Here is a 17,639-nt window from a genome sequence, read left to right on the forward strand (position 1 = left end):
TCAAAAAAAGGATATCACCGCTTTGTGACAGATTAATTATTTCTATTTGAAACTTAATTCTGACTTTTTTTCCCACCTGCACTAAATCCATCCAATGCTTGAACGCCGTGAAGATAGAAAACAGAGACCCTGAAGGAGCCAGTGGCGGCTGGTGGGCAACATTTGGGGGTTCACACCTGACACATACAGCCCCCATAGTGGTAAAAAGACTGATCTAATATTTTAAATAATCTAGATAAGAATAAAGAAAAATAGACCTGACACTGAACTTTATATTTATTAACCGATATATTTAACCAAAGCATTTTCTTAAAACGTATAGAAACATAGCCTACATAAAAAATACCTGACACAGATCACAGGATTTCAGATTAGTACAGGTTACCACAAAGAGGCAACGGTCGGTAAATTTAGAAAAATATTGCTGAACACGGCAAGAAGTCAGACCAGCAACCTTGGGAGAAAAGCAAACCAAATGCACAAAATAAAGCCAAAGGCAGATTCAACTGAAAATAACAATATATGTGGAATGTGAAAATAACATTTCATATTTAGTTTTATTTATTTGTTATTTAAGTTAAAGCGCAAAGCATTTTTCTTTGCTCCAGCTCTGAGCAGAACCCTGCTGTTCCACGGCTATGCGCTGCGCTCCAAAACCCTGCACAATGCACAAAATCTGTGTCACAGATCAGTGTACCTTCTAAGTTCTCAGACTGATCTCATCAGTGTTTGAGAGAGATCGGTTTATCTGTGTGCTTTATTTTTAAAACACATCTAAAAGGTAAGCACATTTTGTAATCTGTAGATCTTTGTTTTTATTTGTATGTGTGTGGTGGGTGGGGGCTGAGGGGGTATTTATGCTGGCACAGGGTTTTAAAGCAGTGGGGGGGGGGGGGGGGTCGGCAGCTCTGCCTGTGTGTCCCACTTCCTCTTCCCCAGGGAGGCCTGTGCCCGATGCATCAGTCCACAGTGAATTGTCAGGGCACCCTGAGAACTCACTCCCATCGCACTGACTCCTGAGACGCACACACATACCACCGCAACATGACAGCATTTCAGTGTCAATTCAGCTGGTCAAATTCTCAAAGAGGGAGGCGTGCAGTCGCGATTATACAACACTTTGCCCTTAGTGTCTGTCACCCTCGCGATTGAAAGGAAACCTGCGTTCGTTCTCATTCGTGCACTTGTCCAAACACACATTCTGCTTTCAAAAGGCACATATTTGATTGACTCTTCTCTAGCTTCAGGACAACAAAAACCTGAAGTGGAACAAACTGCTGTGCAGCCGGAATCACCGTGCCTCCCAGAGCAGGTGCTCAGCCCCAGGTTAAAGCAGACCTGGGTTGAGTAGAAGCAAAACATTTTAAAAAGCAAACAAAATTGCAAATGTTAGCAGAAAACATTTTGCTGCCACAGATCTTTCAGCATATTGAGGCTTTCAGCGCAGAGACTGGCTGAAGAGGCATTTTCCACGTTCTGTTTCATGACACAAAAGTGTCAACAACTGCTAGTATTGACGGTCCTACTACACTGCTGCATCTCAACACAAACAGGGCTTCCTGAGAGCTACCTGCCAAAGGTCCTGCTCACTGCAGACCACAGCCCACAGGGTAGAAGATATTCATAGTAGAGAAGTGCAGTTTATTGAAATACACCCCCCAGAGTACATGCAATGGGATGTTCCAAACAGTATAAAATAAAAAATACAAAAATAAAAAGAGGATTTCCTAGACTGCATTAAATTGTTGGGGTTTTGTAAATATTATTTTAGTTTCTCACTTGGTTTATTCTTCTTCTCAGTCTTACTATTTCTGAGTGTCTTATAAACTGAACGAGACCACGCAGAGGGTGTGTGGAGGCAGCGCATCTTCTCGACGTGGCCACAGACAGACGTCAAACTGACAGATATCGCTCACAGAGAGAGTGAGAGAGACAGAGAGAGAGAACGAAAGGAAAGCAACCTGAGACAGCTTGTTTTTCTGGTGTGCTTTCTTTTATTCTTCCGATTGTTCTTAGAAGTTGCGAAGAGCTTGCGTTTATTAGACAGAGAGGAGAAGATCGCAGGGTTGTGAAATCACTCACTCTCCTTCTCTAGCTGTCTCTGTCAGCCCGTCTAGACATGGAGGTGTCCAGTTTCACCCACAGAACCAGGCAGGGGAATTCACGCTGATGCGAGCGAGTCTGTCTGTGTGGGTCTCTCAGTGCGTCGAACAGTCTGTGTCGAACATCAAGGGGCCTAAAGACAAGGGTTCTGGGACTGAACAGCACCTGACTGCACCGACACGGGGACCCCGCTAAGAGGAACCCCACAATCGAAGGATAAGAGAGAAGCGGACACGGAACGCAGAAGGGTGTAGCGAGTAAGGATTTGAGAGGGATTTGAATTGGAGAGGGAGATGGGTAGGAGGGGTTCTTTTGGGTCATGTTTAGAAAAATACAGATGTCAGAGTACTGGAAAGAGTCAAGAGGTTTGTCTTCGGAAAGGCAGAGAAAAAGATAATAAGGAAGAAAGAGTACAGTGTAAACAGTCAGAGGGAGAGAGGGTTTTATTAAAGGAGGAAAAGACGAAATTATAGTATTTTAGCATTGATTCAAAAAAGCTCTGATTTAAGTGGGAGAGAAAGACAGTATTTGACAGTGCAGTGCTTCAGTGTGGGGGAGAGAGAGAGAGAGAGAGAGAGAGAGAGAGAGAGAGGTGAGAATGGAACATTCACATAGTGTGAGCTTCTTTCCATTTCCTGTCAGATTTAATTTCTCGAGAGTTGGGTGTCAGGGATTAATTTTGGTTGTTTTTTGGGGTTGTTTTGTTTGAACAAGATAAAAAGTCCAATTGCTTCCCCCTGCCTTCCTTAACCCCCATCTGGAAGAGGCAGTTACTAATCATCTCACCGCTACAGCCTCTGTGCAGTTTCGGGGAGGATGAGACGAGGCAGGCGTCCTCCAGCCCGCATCCCGACTCAGCCATCAACGCTTCGCACACCCACACCCACACTGCAATCTCTGCTCAGCAATCTGGGCAGCTAATGCAGCGAAAGAGCTGGGGATGAGTTTAAAATGCCCATAACTGCTCTCATGAGCCCAGGGGGTGATCACTGTGCCATCACCTCCGGGGCCCGGCAGGGAGACACAGCAGCGCACTCGTCCCTGGCGCGCAGTGGAAACTTCTTGCAGGAGGCGACCGAGTCTGTAGGTTTGAAAAGCAGCTATTCGACTCATAGACCGTGGGGTTTGCACCATGATTACATCACAGCAACATTCGTCTCGGTCTCCTCTGCACACGTGAGGCAGGTGCAGGCAGTGGCGTGCACCTGGGCAGTGGCGTGCACCTGGGCAGCGGCATGCACCTGTGCCACAATGGCCAGGTGAACCAGCAGCTCCCCTTCACTGATCTCACAGCACATGAAAGAGGCAGGGCTGAGCCCCGGGCATCTGAGCAGTGACCACAGCCGCGGGGGTTGAGCATGCACCTGCCTCTTCCAACAGCGCCTGACGCCCACTCAGAGAAATCTCCACAGCAGTGCTCAGTCTGCTGCTGCAACACTGGAAACTGTGCTGTGCTACAAAAACTCAATCTGAACACAAACACAGATTGTCTTTGTTGGTCCCCATCAACTGCAAATCTAATCTTCATTAATAATAAAGACATCTATATTGCCTTGTAATAACAACAATCTATACAATCTCCTCCATGCAAACTCAGTATGAATGACACAAAAAATCCCATGCCATTCTGACTCTCACATGTGAGAAGCCAGCCAATCACAGAGCAGCATTTCCAAACATTCCTATTCCTTTCATCTTGTGTAGAAACGTCATCCCGTTGATGGAATTACCAGGAATTTAAAATTCTTCAGTTACCAGCGACGTTTCGGAACACTTCCTGCGAGTGCTGCAAATGTCACAGGATGTACATTTGTCTTTAATAGTTTAATTTTGTTTAACCAGCATTAAACCACAACACATATCAGGCACAGCATGTCCAGGAACCAATACATTTTTAGACGGAGACAAAATGGGGGGGATTGATAAATTTAACAAAAATGTGTTGTTGTTTTTTTCCCACTGTAAAGATATTTGTGTGTCTAATCGTCATGTGTGTGATTTATAATAAGTTAATCGGTCATGTGAGAGGTGTCTGTTACAGCCTTGCTCAGCGGTCCTCTCGCCCAAACTGATGATATTAACTTATATAATCTTAATGAGAATCATAAAACTGTCACACACAGAAAAGCCAATAACCAAGGGAGGAAAAGTGAACTGCAAAAAAAATTAAAAATAAAAATTCCACAAAATCACATCCACACGCAAGCATTCCTCTAATGTGAGCTTGTTGTTCTGTTGCTACAGGACATGCACTACCGCGAGGACCAGTGTCTTTGTCATGAAGATTAGAGACGAGAGAGAGAAATAAAAACTGTTGGGATTTTTTTTTGTATATGGTTATTCACAAGTTTTCAGGGTATTTTTGGTGTGTTTTCCTCATAACCACATGCACTAACGCAGAGCAAAGTATTCCTCTCCCCAGGGCTGTACCTCACACTGTGTGGGACTGTACTTCTCTGGGCTTCCCCTGGCCGAGGGAAAGCTGCTCTGGATGTGTTCTGCCAGTGAGCTGCAGCCCACTCACCCTTCTCTGGCACTGAGCTACTGCCTCTGTACCGTCTCTGCCATCTCTTATGCTCACTGAGGTGCTGGAACCTCAAACAGTCCCTAAACTATTTGTGGAACTGCTGTGTGACATTTTTTTTAACACAGGCTGCAAATAAGTACATATGCACCAGGGACATCCTGTCATGCAATATATATAAATATATACACACACACACACACACACTACTTCATTTAATATGAACTGCTGTTTCCTGGTGGTTTTACCTGCTCTTCATTCAAGGTATTTTCACCATGTCTCCTAGCTTTAATGTTTACATCTCATTATTCTTGGCACCCGTAGGTATGGAGGAACAAGGGTGCAGTAACTGAGGTGCCAGCCACACCCACACCGGGAGGCGGGAGCAGAGCGGGTCCCTGTTTCCATGCGAGAAGGTGTCCACAGGTGGAGGCCGTGACCGAGGAGAAGACCACCAGCGATGCCATGCCGTGCTCTCTACAGCTCCTGACACAGACTGTCCACACTGCCCATGGGAACACTGACCCCTGCTGTCATGGCTACAGCCGCTGCTAAGCAACACTGAGGCGACCCCAGGACTGGAGCTCAATTTTTGCAAAAGCCGGACAGGCCCTCGTAAACACTGGCATTATGCCCTCCTTTGCACAGTCTTTGTCTGCCTTTACAGACAAGCTGCAGAAGGGGACCTAAGCCATCATCAAGTTGCCCCAAAATTATTTTAATTTTTTTAGAACTTGTGAAGCTCACACACCTGTTGAAGTGAGAGCCTGTAGCAATTTTAACTATACCACTCCCACTCCCACACACACACACGCGCTTGCCTACGTCTCCTCCAATGGACGGGCCCTTCACCCTGCCGCTGCTGAGTGAGGATGTGCTCTTGCCCGGGGCAGAGCAGCAGTCTGGGTCCTGCCTGGCCGGTGGAGGCAGCATGGGACCCGGGGTCAGCCTGGCGCTGTCGTCTCGCCGCAAGCGGGAGTTCATGCCGGATGAGAAGAAGGACGCCAGCTACTGGGAGAAGCGGCGCAAGAACAACGAGGCGGCCAAGCGCTCGAGGGAGAAGCGGCGCGTCAACGACTTCGTGCTGGAGAGCCGGCTGCTGGCGCTAAGTGAGGAGAACGTCAGACTGCGCGCCGAGCTGCTAGCCCTCAAACTGCGCTTTGGCCTGCTGAGCCCCGCCACCTACGCCTCCCACCAGCACACCCTGCTGCAGCTGCGCTCGCTGCCCCCACCACAGCACAGCCCGCCCTCCCTGGCCGACAGCATGGGCGGGAGGGAGATATACTGGGGCAGGCGGTGCAGCGACTCGGGCTCCAGCCAGGGGGAGGCTGCTCCCGCACCATCACACTCCTACCACGACCCCCCCACCATCCAACGCCGCAACGGCTCTGCCTTCACCCCGACGCGCAGCACGCTGGGAGCGGGATACAATTACAAGTACCCGACGTTCCCATCCACCCCTCCCCCTCTGCTTCCACCACCGCTGGCTCCTCTTCCCCCACCCCTGCACCCTGCCCCTCGCCGGGCCTCCTCCCCCATGCACTGGCCCTGCCCGCCCCGACCTCAGCTCCACCCAGCCTCGAAAGCGGCCAGCGACGAGGAGGCAGAGCAGCAGGTTCCGGCTCCCTCCGAGGCTGACCCCAAGATGGCCTTGCCACATAAACTGAGGCTGAAGACGCGTGTCCCCCGAGAGAAGGCCGACTCGGACAGCGAGGCAGCCGCGGTGGAGAGGCACAGGGGCAAGGCTGCCGCGTCTCCGACTGAGGCCATAGATAGACTCTGTGTGTCCGACTGACCCACGCTGGTCATGTGACCATCAAGGTAGCTTCTGTGCTCCTATCTGACGGACAGATCTTAGCTACTTCACATGACCTTCTGTGACCTGAAACCAGTGCACACACCAGCCTACACTGGCCATCATGCAAGATATGTATCAAAATTGCTAATCTAATCTAATTTTCAGAGGACTAGGGAAAAAAAAGGAAAATCCCAGAGAGGAAGTGAGTGAAAGACCAGTACCAGTATTAGTCAACAGACTAAGTGCCCAACAAGGCTGTCATGCACTGACAGTCCATTCACAGCTCAGGGCAGCTCCTCCGTTGTTTACATGATTCTGTCATTCTTCCATAGGTGCCGACAGTCACATGTTATCTCAATTCTGTTTCTTTGTTGTTGTTGATTTTTTTTTTGTGTCTCTTGTGGAAGGAGGGCGGCCCAGACTCCCCCAGGTCCTGGCCGTAAAACATTCAGGCATTACTTATCTTTCCGCTCAAACAAAGGACGAAACGGCTCGCTTGCCCCCCGCCCCCTTTCCTCCCCTAATCGACCTACGGCATTAGTAGAAGCCGAGCTCAGTTAATTCAAGGCATCCAAATATCTCTGCCTCTGTATGAGATATATAGCACCCTCCATTCACCCGCTGTACACAACTCAGGGATTGTACAGTTGTTGGAGAGCAATGCCATCTCAGGGTTCATAAAACATACTGTGAGTTATATACTGTATTTCATTAAATCATTAAATAATAAAAACCCATTGATGTCAATGATTTTCCCTCCAATATTGTGATTTTGTGCGCATGTGTACATGTTCCTATGTCTATGTGTGCACGAGTGTGTGCGCGTGCGTGCGTGTATGCGTGTGAAGGTAGGTGTGTGTGTGTGTGTGTGTGTGTGTGTGTGTGTGTGTGCGTGTGAGCATGTGTGACTGAGTGTTTGAGGGTGTGTGTGAGCATGTGCCTGTACTGTGTTAGCTCAAAAGGTTTTTCATTCTCCAGTCTTTCCCCAGGTCTTGCTATATATCTCTGTCAAGCTCTTGTAGCCGTCACATGCTCAAGCTCCTGGGACATTTAACGTTCATAATACATTTTAAAAGATTTACCACTCCCTCTTTCTCCCCCCCAAACCCCATATATAAGTAGATTTTTAAAACATTTCACATAATAAGTCACGTGACACTGTTGACTATAAATAAAACTCTAAAATTCCCCTCGAGTTCCAGGTTAAAAGTGACAGAATGGCAATGCATGTATTTTTCCTCAATTCCCCACCACCACCACCAGTTCTGAATTGCTTCACTGGTACAAAACGATTCCAAATTTTCCAAAAAGTGCTTTCAACTGTTCAATGCAGCTGATATATTTAAACTGAAATAAAACACCACCAACACAGCTCATTAGTTCAATCAAGGATGAGCTCAAGACTGGCTGCGCACCATCAAGATCCAGCTGCAACACACTGGATACACGAGTCAAACACATCAGCAAGCCCCCAGTCCCCGCCCCACCCCACCCCCACCACGCTGCTGGTAAATGAGCCACAAGAGAAAACCACAGAGCTGTCAACCATTCTTCAAACAAACACACTGCAGAGACACGAGAACACACACACACACACACACACACACACAACACGCACTATGTAAAACCAAACTTTACAGAGATACACACAAATGCTGCATATAAAACAAACACACACACACAAACACTGTATGAACCTGTAGTATGACAGCCTTTGCTCAGGGAGAGAGGCAGTGCAGAAAAACAAAAACAACAAAGGCCGTGAGAAAGACAGCAGGTTATATAATTAGGAAACACACGTCCACATAACCCTGAACTGGGATTAAACCAGCAGTGACACAGTGCCGTATCACCACATGTTCAGCCTAATTTATGGCTTATGGCATGTGGGCTTAAAACAGCAGTAAAACTGGAAGCTCCAGCCCTGTAAGATTAACACCAGTATGGCTGTGCTCCGGAAACATGTTTGTGTGTAATCTGTGACACCAATCTCCACCAGTGTGTGTGTTTGTATGCACGCGTGTTCTTCCAGGATTGGAGATTGTTTCGTTTTTGCTGGCATGAGTGCGCTAGCGGTGTTTCCCTGGGAATGTGTCAATGGTCGTCAGGACCGCGCCAGTCTGATGGGCCACAGCAGTAGTGACGGAGAGTGGCGTCAAGGTGAGGTAAGCAGCTCTTTAGAGATGAGTGTGCAACAGGGCCAAGCCTGGCCTGACGTGAGCGTGCGTCAAACGCCGACGGCTCCCATCATGCTGTCGTCAGCCAGAGAAAAGAAACTAGACTGATTCTGAACTTGCTGCTTTATTGCATTCCTAGAGCAAGTGCTCCCAGAAACAGCGGAGGCACTGACATCAGCACGCTTTCATTCTCTTTGATAAACGTTTCCTTTGATTCATTTTTTTTTAAAGCATCATCCTAAATACATTAACTGCACACATGCGTTTTCAGCGTTCCACTGAGAGAGGTGAAACTGCTGTATGTCTTGATCGTTAACCCCTCGTCTGCACGAATCAGTGCCACTTGACACACAGGTGCCCGATTCCCACAGGACCCCTACATCTTTTGCTTTTTCACTGAGAAATAGGCCCACAGGGGTGCTAACTCTGGAGCTGGTTTGCTGGAAGTCAATGGGGCAAATCAGAAAAGTCACGTAAATCAATAAAACTAACATTGAATGCACGTTCGATGGCCCCATCACGATATTTTTCAGAAAGAACCATCGGTTTGTAGTCATAAAAAGTTTATTTCACCAACCAGAACTGTCGCTATTATTTACATGATTATTTTATTCGAGGGACTGTAGTGTAGGCTACAGTGGTGTGCAAACTGCACACATGCGTTCTCCAAAAGGGGAATCCCGGCTCTTTCTTTTGATCTGGTTGCTGACAGAAACGAGAAGACTGAAGAAGAGTAACTACATTTTTTGAAGCTATGGTGTTGAGAGCAAGTTGGTGTTCAGTCAAAAAATGTAGTTGAGAAACTATGGCATTTCGGTGGAGTTCTACTTTAACTTAAGATGTCCTTCACATTACCTTTTTAACTGTCTAATGAGTAGTAAGTCGTGCACAATTGGAGAGAATGTACGCCACTCTACGCGCTCACAACATCCATAGAGGTTAAAGCTGTGCTGTGCGCCACCGGGAGCCAGTGCTGCAGGACTGCAGTGGGTGGGTGTCTCTGCAGGCAGCGAGGACGTGTATCTGGCAGTGTGTGGTCAAGAGGAACAAAGCCACTCTCTGACAGCTGATCGCTATCATTCCCCCCCAACCCAGGTCTCTGAGAGAGGCTGCTCCACGCACCACACTGACCACCTGATAACCTGACCTACAGTCCTACACAAACCACAGATACACACTCGACTTCACCGTCAGACACATGCAGGACTTCAGCTGCGATGCACAGATATTAGCAGATTATTGAGATCTTACATTGCTCAACACAGCCTCATGTTCCCTGTTCTACACTGACCAGTCCTTCCAATTCAAAGATGATTGCAGATTTAGTGTACATTAAGGTATATTGCCAAAAAAAAAGGGACAGGGTTGGGGGAGGGGGGGTTCTCAGACATGGTTAGGAGACACAGGAATGATTTTGAGTTCTTTATTTGCACATTAATTCAAGACATGAAGGGAAGCGAGCTTTTGGAGAGAGGTAAAGAGTGTGACAGTGCGACTCGGAGAGTGACTCATGTTCCACTCACTCGGGGTCTCTCAGTGGTCAGAGAAGAAGGTGTGGGGGGGGAAGGGTACGGGAATGGGGAGGGGGAAGATTGTGCAGTTTTTCACACTCAGTGACTCAGAGGTGACCTCAAACCAGCCCACTGTCCTGACACATCCCCACCCCAAGAGATGAGAACATGTGGTGGACAAAATCAACCACACCAGCCTCCCACCTTCCTGATTCATACATGGGGGGCTCTTTGTGCATGACGCCAGATATACCACAGTCCCCCACCCCCACTCTCTTGACCCTGGTCTTGTTTCCATGTCATCCTGGTTGCCAGGGGGTAGGCCATAAAAGAGACTGTGGGCCATAGGGTGGGCAATCAGACTGTGCATCAGACTTTCCGTGGAAGGCATGTCAATGTCATGACTTGGCCATGTAATTCTGGTAGCTTGATCAATCCTGCCATGTCTTTCTTTTCTTTTTTTACCAGCACATTTATTGTGTGCGCCGAGTTACACTGGTTGAGAAGACTGGCATGTGTGTGTGTCGGTGCACTATAATAACCTCACCTGAACCAGGTGTGTGAGCTGGAAGACAGTCCTGTTTCCTGGTTCACCACAAACGAGTCACGCTCTCCTCCCTCCCTCCCTCTCTGTCTCTCTCTTTCTCTCTCTCTCTCTTTCGATTCACTGGGGCTACAGAGAGAGAAGGAGAAATATAAATAAAAAATAAAGAGAAAAACAAAGATAAAAATGTCTTTCTGTCTTTTCATAGCGGTGTGCCACATCCTCAGGAAGAGAATAGTGCAGCATCAGAGGAGCTGAACAGAGCCTGCGTGACTGTGCACTGACAGGAGCCCCACACACTCTCTCACTCTTCGGCTGCAGAGGGATGTCTGGGTCACTCCAGTGAGAGCACAACACAGGCTTGTCAAGGGCTTTGTGTGGGAGAGTGTTTTGTAAAGGTTGGCCACGGTTCGCTGTAGTGAAGCGTTTTCTGCAATGTTTTCAGACCGTTCTGTCCTAGTCATCTGCTTTCCATACAGCATTGCCCTGCTGCCTCCAGCTCTGCAACAAAGCAGCACCTCCCCCAGGCTCTCTCCCCCCCTCTCTATCTCTCTCTTCCTGTGAAGTAGGGCCGCTGATGTCATCCTCTCCTGGAATGATTAACGTGAGGCTACCGTGATGTCAGAGTTCACCTCTGACCCACATCCACACCAAAAGGGCAGCAAAGAAACGGGAAAGGAAAGGAAAACTCTCACACACTGTGTTAGGGGCCAAACAGAGGCTTTGTACATATGCTCAGCTGTGATTTGACAGTGCTGTGGCTGACTCGGGTGCTAACTGATTAGCTAAATTAGAAAGTACAAGACCATTTCACCTGGCCCTGGGAGGCTATAATTAGAGGTGCTCAGTTTGTCCTTCCCACACGATCTCTCGTCTGTTGTAAATGTCAAAGTAGGAGCATAATGCTCTCCAACTGCCACACAGCACTGCAGAGCAGAGTCAAGAGACCAATCCCACACAGAATGCCCTCAGCTCCCTGGCACAGTGTCTGAGAGACTGGAGACACACCAGCCTGAGCCTGAACATAACTTAATATGTTAGAAAATGGCACAAAGGCAAACTACAGCATCACAAGCTGGAGTGCCACCACAGCCTGCAGAGGGACTACAGCCTGGCCCCACAGTAAAGGACCCTAAACATAGACAGATCCTGAGCCATTACAGACTGAGATGCCACAGCCTGGGGACAGAGACAGGTTATAATCGGGAAAATTTTACATACAATGTTTGTAAATAGATGTTAATATGTAAGATGTATAATTTCTTGTACTTATTGTTACCATTGCCCTGTTCTTGAGCTGTCAATGCTTTGGCAACACTGATGTAAATTAGTCATGCCTATCAAGGCTTTCCGAATTGAATTGATTTGAGAGAACGAGAGAAGCGTGAGCAAGAGAAGAATATGAGGAGAGAGAATGGGGAACATTTACGGAGAGAGAGAGAGAGAGAGAGAGAGAGAGAGAGAGAGAGAGAGAGAGAGAGAGGTTTTCAGTACTAGAAGAACAGCTGTTGTTCAAAGAGGACAGAGTTGGCATCTCCGTCTCTTCCGGATTGTCTCGTCACTGTGATGCCATCCACAAACCCATTGGGATACACATTTAGGATACATCTCTCTCCTGTTAAAGGCAAAGACTATATACAAAATGTGTTTTTTTTTCAAATTTCATGTATAGTCTTTTTCAGTTTTACAAGAATAGTTTTTTTTCAATTTGTGATTATTATCAGGGCTGTTTCTAGACATAAGTGGCCGCTTAGGGACCCCAGCCGCTAGGGGGCCTCGTAGCAAAATAAATAAATAAATAAATAAATAAATAAATAGAATACATCATCAATCAACAGTGATCAGTTTTGAAACAATTTTCAGATTTGTTTTTGTTTTAGTTTATGAGCGAGTTGTGCCCAGGGGAATCAATAGATTATGTGCTAGAAACCTGCCATCGCTCTGTGACTGCATAGTGTCTGCTTCCTAATGGCTTGAGTGTGGCAGAAAACAAGAAAAAATATACAGCTCTGAAACAAATTAAGAGACCTCTCCAAGTTCAGAAATCAATTTTAAGTGGTCTGTTAATTTTTTCCAGAGCTGTATGTTTTAGGATTGTGACATGACCAAATTATAAAGTTGGAAAAAAGACCAAGAACATACCAATCTGGTGCATAAAAATAATAAAAAACTGAAGAAGAAAAACAAACACAAGCGAAAGGTATTGTAATATTATTTGTTTATGCTTAATTTGTAGTGCTGTACAGTAGCTTTCTTGCATACTGACTAAAGAAACCGTTTTAATGACAATGACATTACATGTGCAGATAAACCAGATATCTGGCTGGCTGTATGTTTTTTGTAGCTTTATCTAGACAGACTTATTTAAACCTGCAAAGTGTGTAATAAATATCAGTCAGGACCTTTGTTGACTGACAGACTTCAGACTACACATGATGGGGTGCTGCAGACTAGGACTGAACCTGGGGCAAAAATGTGTAAACCACTAAACGTTATTTTAAACAATGGGATCAGGAAATGCAGGTCTACTAAGGCTAACAAACAGGTAGATTATTATTGTAATGTGAAAACTACAGATAGACCTAATAGCCTATGTGAGCAATTGTGTATAATACATCATAGGATAAAAACATTTCTAATTCACAACAAGCTGTGTCCATAGAGTTCTAATGCATGTATAACCTCCTCAGAAGCAGTACTGAAGTATTTTATTGGAGCATCCTAAGACTTTTGATAATAATGTTGCTGCTAAACAGGTCCCCGTGTAACCTTTACATATACACTACTGTTCCAAAGTTTGGGGTCTCTTAGAAATGTCCTTCTTTTTGTAAGAAAACCAATTTATTTGTCCATTAAAATAACATCAAATTGATCAGAAATACAGTGTAGACATTGTTAATGTTGTAAATGACTATTGTAGCTGGAAACGGCTGATTTGTAATGGAATATCTACATAGGCGTACAGAGGCCCATTATCAGCAACCATCAGTCCTGTGTTCATCTGGCACGATGTGTTTGCTAATCCAAGTTCATAATTTTAAAAGGCTAATTGGTCATTAGAAAACCCTTTTACAATTACGTTAGCACGGCTGAAAACTGTTGTGCTGATTAAAGAAGCAATAAAACTGGCCTTCTTTAGACTAGTTGAGTATCTGGAGCATCAGCAATTGTGGGTTTGATTACAGGCCCAAAATGGCCTGAAACAAAGAACTTTCTTCTGAAACGCGTCAGTATATTCTTGTTCTGAGAAACTGAAGATCTCATACAGCGCTGTGTACAATTCCCTTCACAGAACAGCACACACTGAAATGAAAAGATGCTGGAGGAGTGCTTGACGCCATCTGTCAAGCATGGTGGAGGCAATGTGATGGTCTGGGGGTGCTTTGGTGGTGGTAAAGCGGGAGATTTGTACAGGGTAAAAGGGATCATGAAGAAGGAAGGCTATCACTCCAATTTGTCATGCCATACCCTGTGGACAGCGCATGATTGGAGCCAATTTCCTCCTACAACAGGATAATGACCCAAAGCACAGCTCCAAACTATGCAAGAACTATTTAGGGAAGAAGCAGTCCGCTGGTATTCTGTCTATAATGGAGTGGCCAGCACAGTCACCAGATCTCAACCCTATTGAGCTGTTGTGGGAGCAGCTTGACCGTATAGTACGTAAGAAGTGCCCATCAAGCCAATCCAACTTGTGGGGGGTGCTTCAGGAAGCATGGGGTGAAGTCTCTTCAGATTACCTCAACAAACTGACAACTAGAATGACAAAGGTCTGCAAGGCTGTCATTGCTGCAAATGGAGGATTAATTGACGCAAGCAAAGTTTGAAGGACACAATTATTATTTTTAATTATAATTTAAAATAATTATTTCCAACCTTGTCAATGACTATGTTTCCTATTCATTTTGCTATATTTCCTATTCAAACCCATTTCATGTATATTTTCACAGAAAACAAGGACCCCAAACTTTTGAACGCTAGTGTATATTTGTACACTGTATGATTGTTCGTACATATGTGTGCTTATGCAAATGTTTACAAGACGGCAGGCTTATGTATATGTTACTTTGGTGCTGTGTCAAATGGGCTACAGTGAGACGGGCGAAATCAAATAGTGCTTACGGTCCCCAAAAGGCTAGAAACGACCCTGATTAATATATATTTGGCTGGTGACTTCACCCAACTCGACATGAGCGGACTGTAATAACTCGAGTTCTGGGGAAGATTCAAGACAACCAGAACAGTATTGCAATAAAAATGACACACAATTAAAGGTATATACACAGGTTACCTTTATCTAAAAAAATGACAGTTATGTTTAAAGGTACACACAGCTCACCTTCACAGGGTCCGTGTTTACGTGTTGTCTCTTCCGGTCGGGCCCCTGCGTCCCCATACTGTTTCCGGTACCGCGTCACATGACTATTCGTGATGTGTTTTCTATATTGTAAAACTCACTCACTCGTTTTAGCAACTTCTGTTTTTCTGTTCCTCATTAAATACGTCGACTTGGATAAAGGGGATAACTTAAAATTATAATATATATATATATATATATATATCCATTTAAAAGACTGTGAGTGGGCATGGACAAAGCGTGTGACCACCTCGGAAGCGAGTTTTATATTTCCAGTCTTCTCCGTGTTTGCGGCATATAGTTTATATTGATAATCTTTGTTTTTTCGGGATAGATCCTACCGCCCCATCGTGAGTGACGTCACCGCTCGCCTTCTCCGTGTCTCTCTCCTCCATCCACTTTTCATTATGGAAAACACACTACCGCCGCTCCAGGGTGACATTTTTAACACCAAGTGTGTCTGAATGTGAGTAGTTTCAGCCAATTATTGTGTATTTTATGGGTTTGGATTCGTTATAAAAACGATTTTTCCCCTCTTCTTTCTGACCGACCAACTATCAAGGATGGGGAGGGAGTGGGGAGAAATTGTTAATAAACTTAGAAATAAAAGTGGCCTTCAGAAACAAAAGGACGTTAGTTGAAGAAGTTTAAATAAAGAGTTTTTAACATACATTCACAGTAAAAAAAAAAAAAAAGTGAATCAGCAGAAGAGTTAATATTTTGAAAAGATGTGTCCCCTGCCGCTTTTCGATGGAATAGTCCACTCTGAACTTCCCTGGTTACATCTGTAGCTACAGTCTCAGATTCTTCCGTAATACTTAGATCAGTTTAAATGGATTTAATTTTAAACTTACACGCTTATTCGTCTGCTTATACCACACTCACATGATATCAAGTAGAAAATGTGTATTGACAACATTACAAAAAACTAAACAAATGTACATATTACTTTGATCCCCACCACGCCATCTAATGTATTGTTTGATACTTCCCTCCTAACATATTTTTTTGTTGTTGTATGTTAGAAAAACAAAACACTATATATGTGTGTGTGATCGTGAATGCATATTCATGTAATGTCTACATAATAGTGTTAGGAAAGTGTATTAATTAAAAATGAGGTTGAGCTGCCCTCTGGTGGAATAATGTAGTTACATTATCACATAAGAAACATAAGAAAGTTTACAATTGAGAGGAGGCCATTCGACCCATCGTGCTCGTTTGGTGTCCATTAATAACAAAGTGATCAAGGATCCTATCCAGTCTGTTTTTGAATGTTCCCAAATTGTCTCTTCAGCTACATCGCTGGGGAGTTTGTTCAGATTGTGACGCCTCTCTGTGTGAAGAAGTGTCTCCTGTTTTCTGTCTTGAATGCCTTGAAGCCCAATTTCCATTTGTGTCCCCGGGTGCGTGTGTCCCTGCTGATCTGGAAAAGCTCCTCTGGTTTGATGTGGTCGATGCCTTTCATGATTTTGATGACTTGAATCAAGTCCCCACGTAGTCTCCTCTGTTCCAGGGTGAAAAGGTTCAGTTCCTCAGTCTCTCAGTAGGACATTCCCTTCATACCTGGAATAAGTCTGGTTGCTCTCCTCTGAACTGCCTCTAGAGCAGCGATATCTTTCTTGAAGTGTGGAGCCCAGAACTGCACACAGTATCCAGATGAGCTCTAACTAGTGCATTGTACAGTCTAACATTACTGCCCTTGTTCTCAATTCTACACATTTGACAATATACCCTAGCATCCTGTTTGCCTTTTTTATTGCTTCCCCACATTGTTTGGATGGAGAAAGTGAGGAGTCCACATAGACTTCATCTAGTTCTATTAATCCCATAGTGTAATTATAGTGGACATGTTTGTTACCTGCATATAATGCATTGCACTTGACAACATTGATATTCATCTGCCAGGTGTCGGCCCACAGCTGAATATTATCCAAGTCCCTTTGAATAGCCTGTGCTGCCAAGATTGTATCTGCTGAGCCGCCTATTTTAGTATCATCTGCAAATTTGATATGTTTGCTAACTATCCCAGAGTCCAGATCATTAATATAGATTAGAAAAAGCAAAGGCCCTAGTACTGATCCCTGTGGAACTCCACTAACAACCTCACTCCAGTTAGAAGCAACTCCTCTAATCGACACCCTCTGTTTCCTATACATCAACCAGTTCATAATCCATCTACTTACATTACCCTGAATGCCTACAGCTTCCAATTTGAGGATCAGTCTTTGGTGTGGAACCTGATCAAAAGCTTTTTGAAAATCTAAGTATATCAAATCATATGCTTTCACATGATCTACAGCTGCAGTTGCGTGTTTGAAAAACATGTAATACTAAATTAGTAAGACATGATCTGCCTCGTCTAAACCCATGTTGACTATCTCCAAGAATATGGTTTTCATTAAGATGTTCCTCTATTTTCTGTCTAATCATTTTTCTCCAACATTTTACAAGTGATGCAGGTGAGACTGATTGGTCTGTAATTTCCTGGCTCAGTTTTGTCCCCTTTCTTGTGGATTGGTTTGACATTTGCTGTCTTCCAGTCAGTTGGCACATCCCCTGTTCTAAGTGTCATTTGGAATAATCGAGTTAGCGACCTACAAATAATTTCCCTCATTTCTTTAA

At 45.0% G+C, this 17,639-nt stretch overlaps 1 protein-coding gene across 1 annotated transcript in view; it reads left to right on the forward strand.

The window, feature by feature from the left end:
• Positions 1-7,123, forward strand: part of nfil3-4 (nuclear factor, interleukin 3 regulated, member 4) — a 29,508-nt gene extending 22,385 nt beyond the window's left edge. Inside the window, exon 2 of the mRNA XM_066696053.1 lies at positions 4,952-7,123. Within this exon, the coding sequence (XP_066552150.1) occupies positions 5,463-6,422 (960 nt within the window). The 5' untranslated portion in view covers positions 4,952-5,462 and the 3' untranslated portion in view covers positions 6,423-7,123. The remainder of the gene's footprint in view (positions 1-4,951) is intronic.
• The last annotated feature ends 10,516 nt before the right edge of the window (positions 7,124-17,639 follow it).

Source organism: Amia ocellicauda, chromosome 22 (genome assembly GCF_036373705.1).
Source record: "Amia ocellicauda isolate fAmiCal2 chromosome 22, fAmiCal2.hap1, whole genome shotgun sequence".
In the NCBI taxonomy this organism is placed as follows: Eukaryota; Metazoa; Chordata; class Actinopteri; order Amiiformes; family Amiidae; genus Amia; species Amia ocellicauda.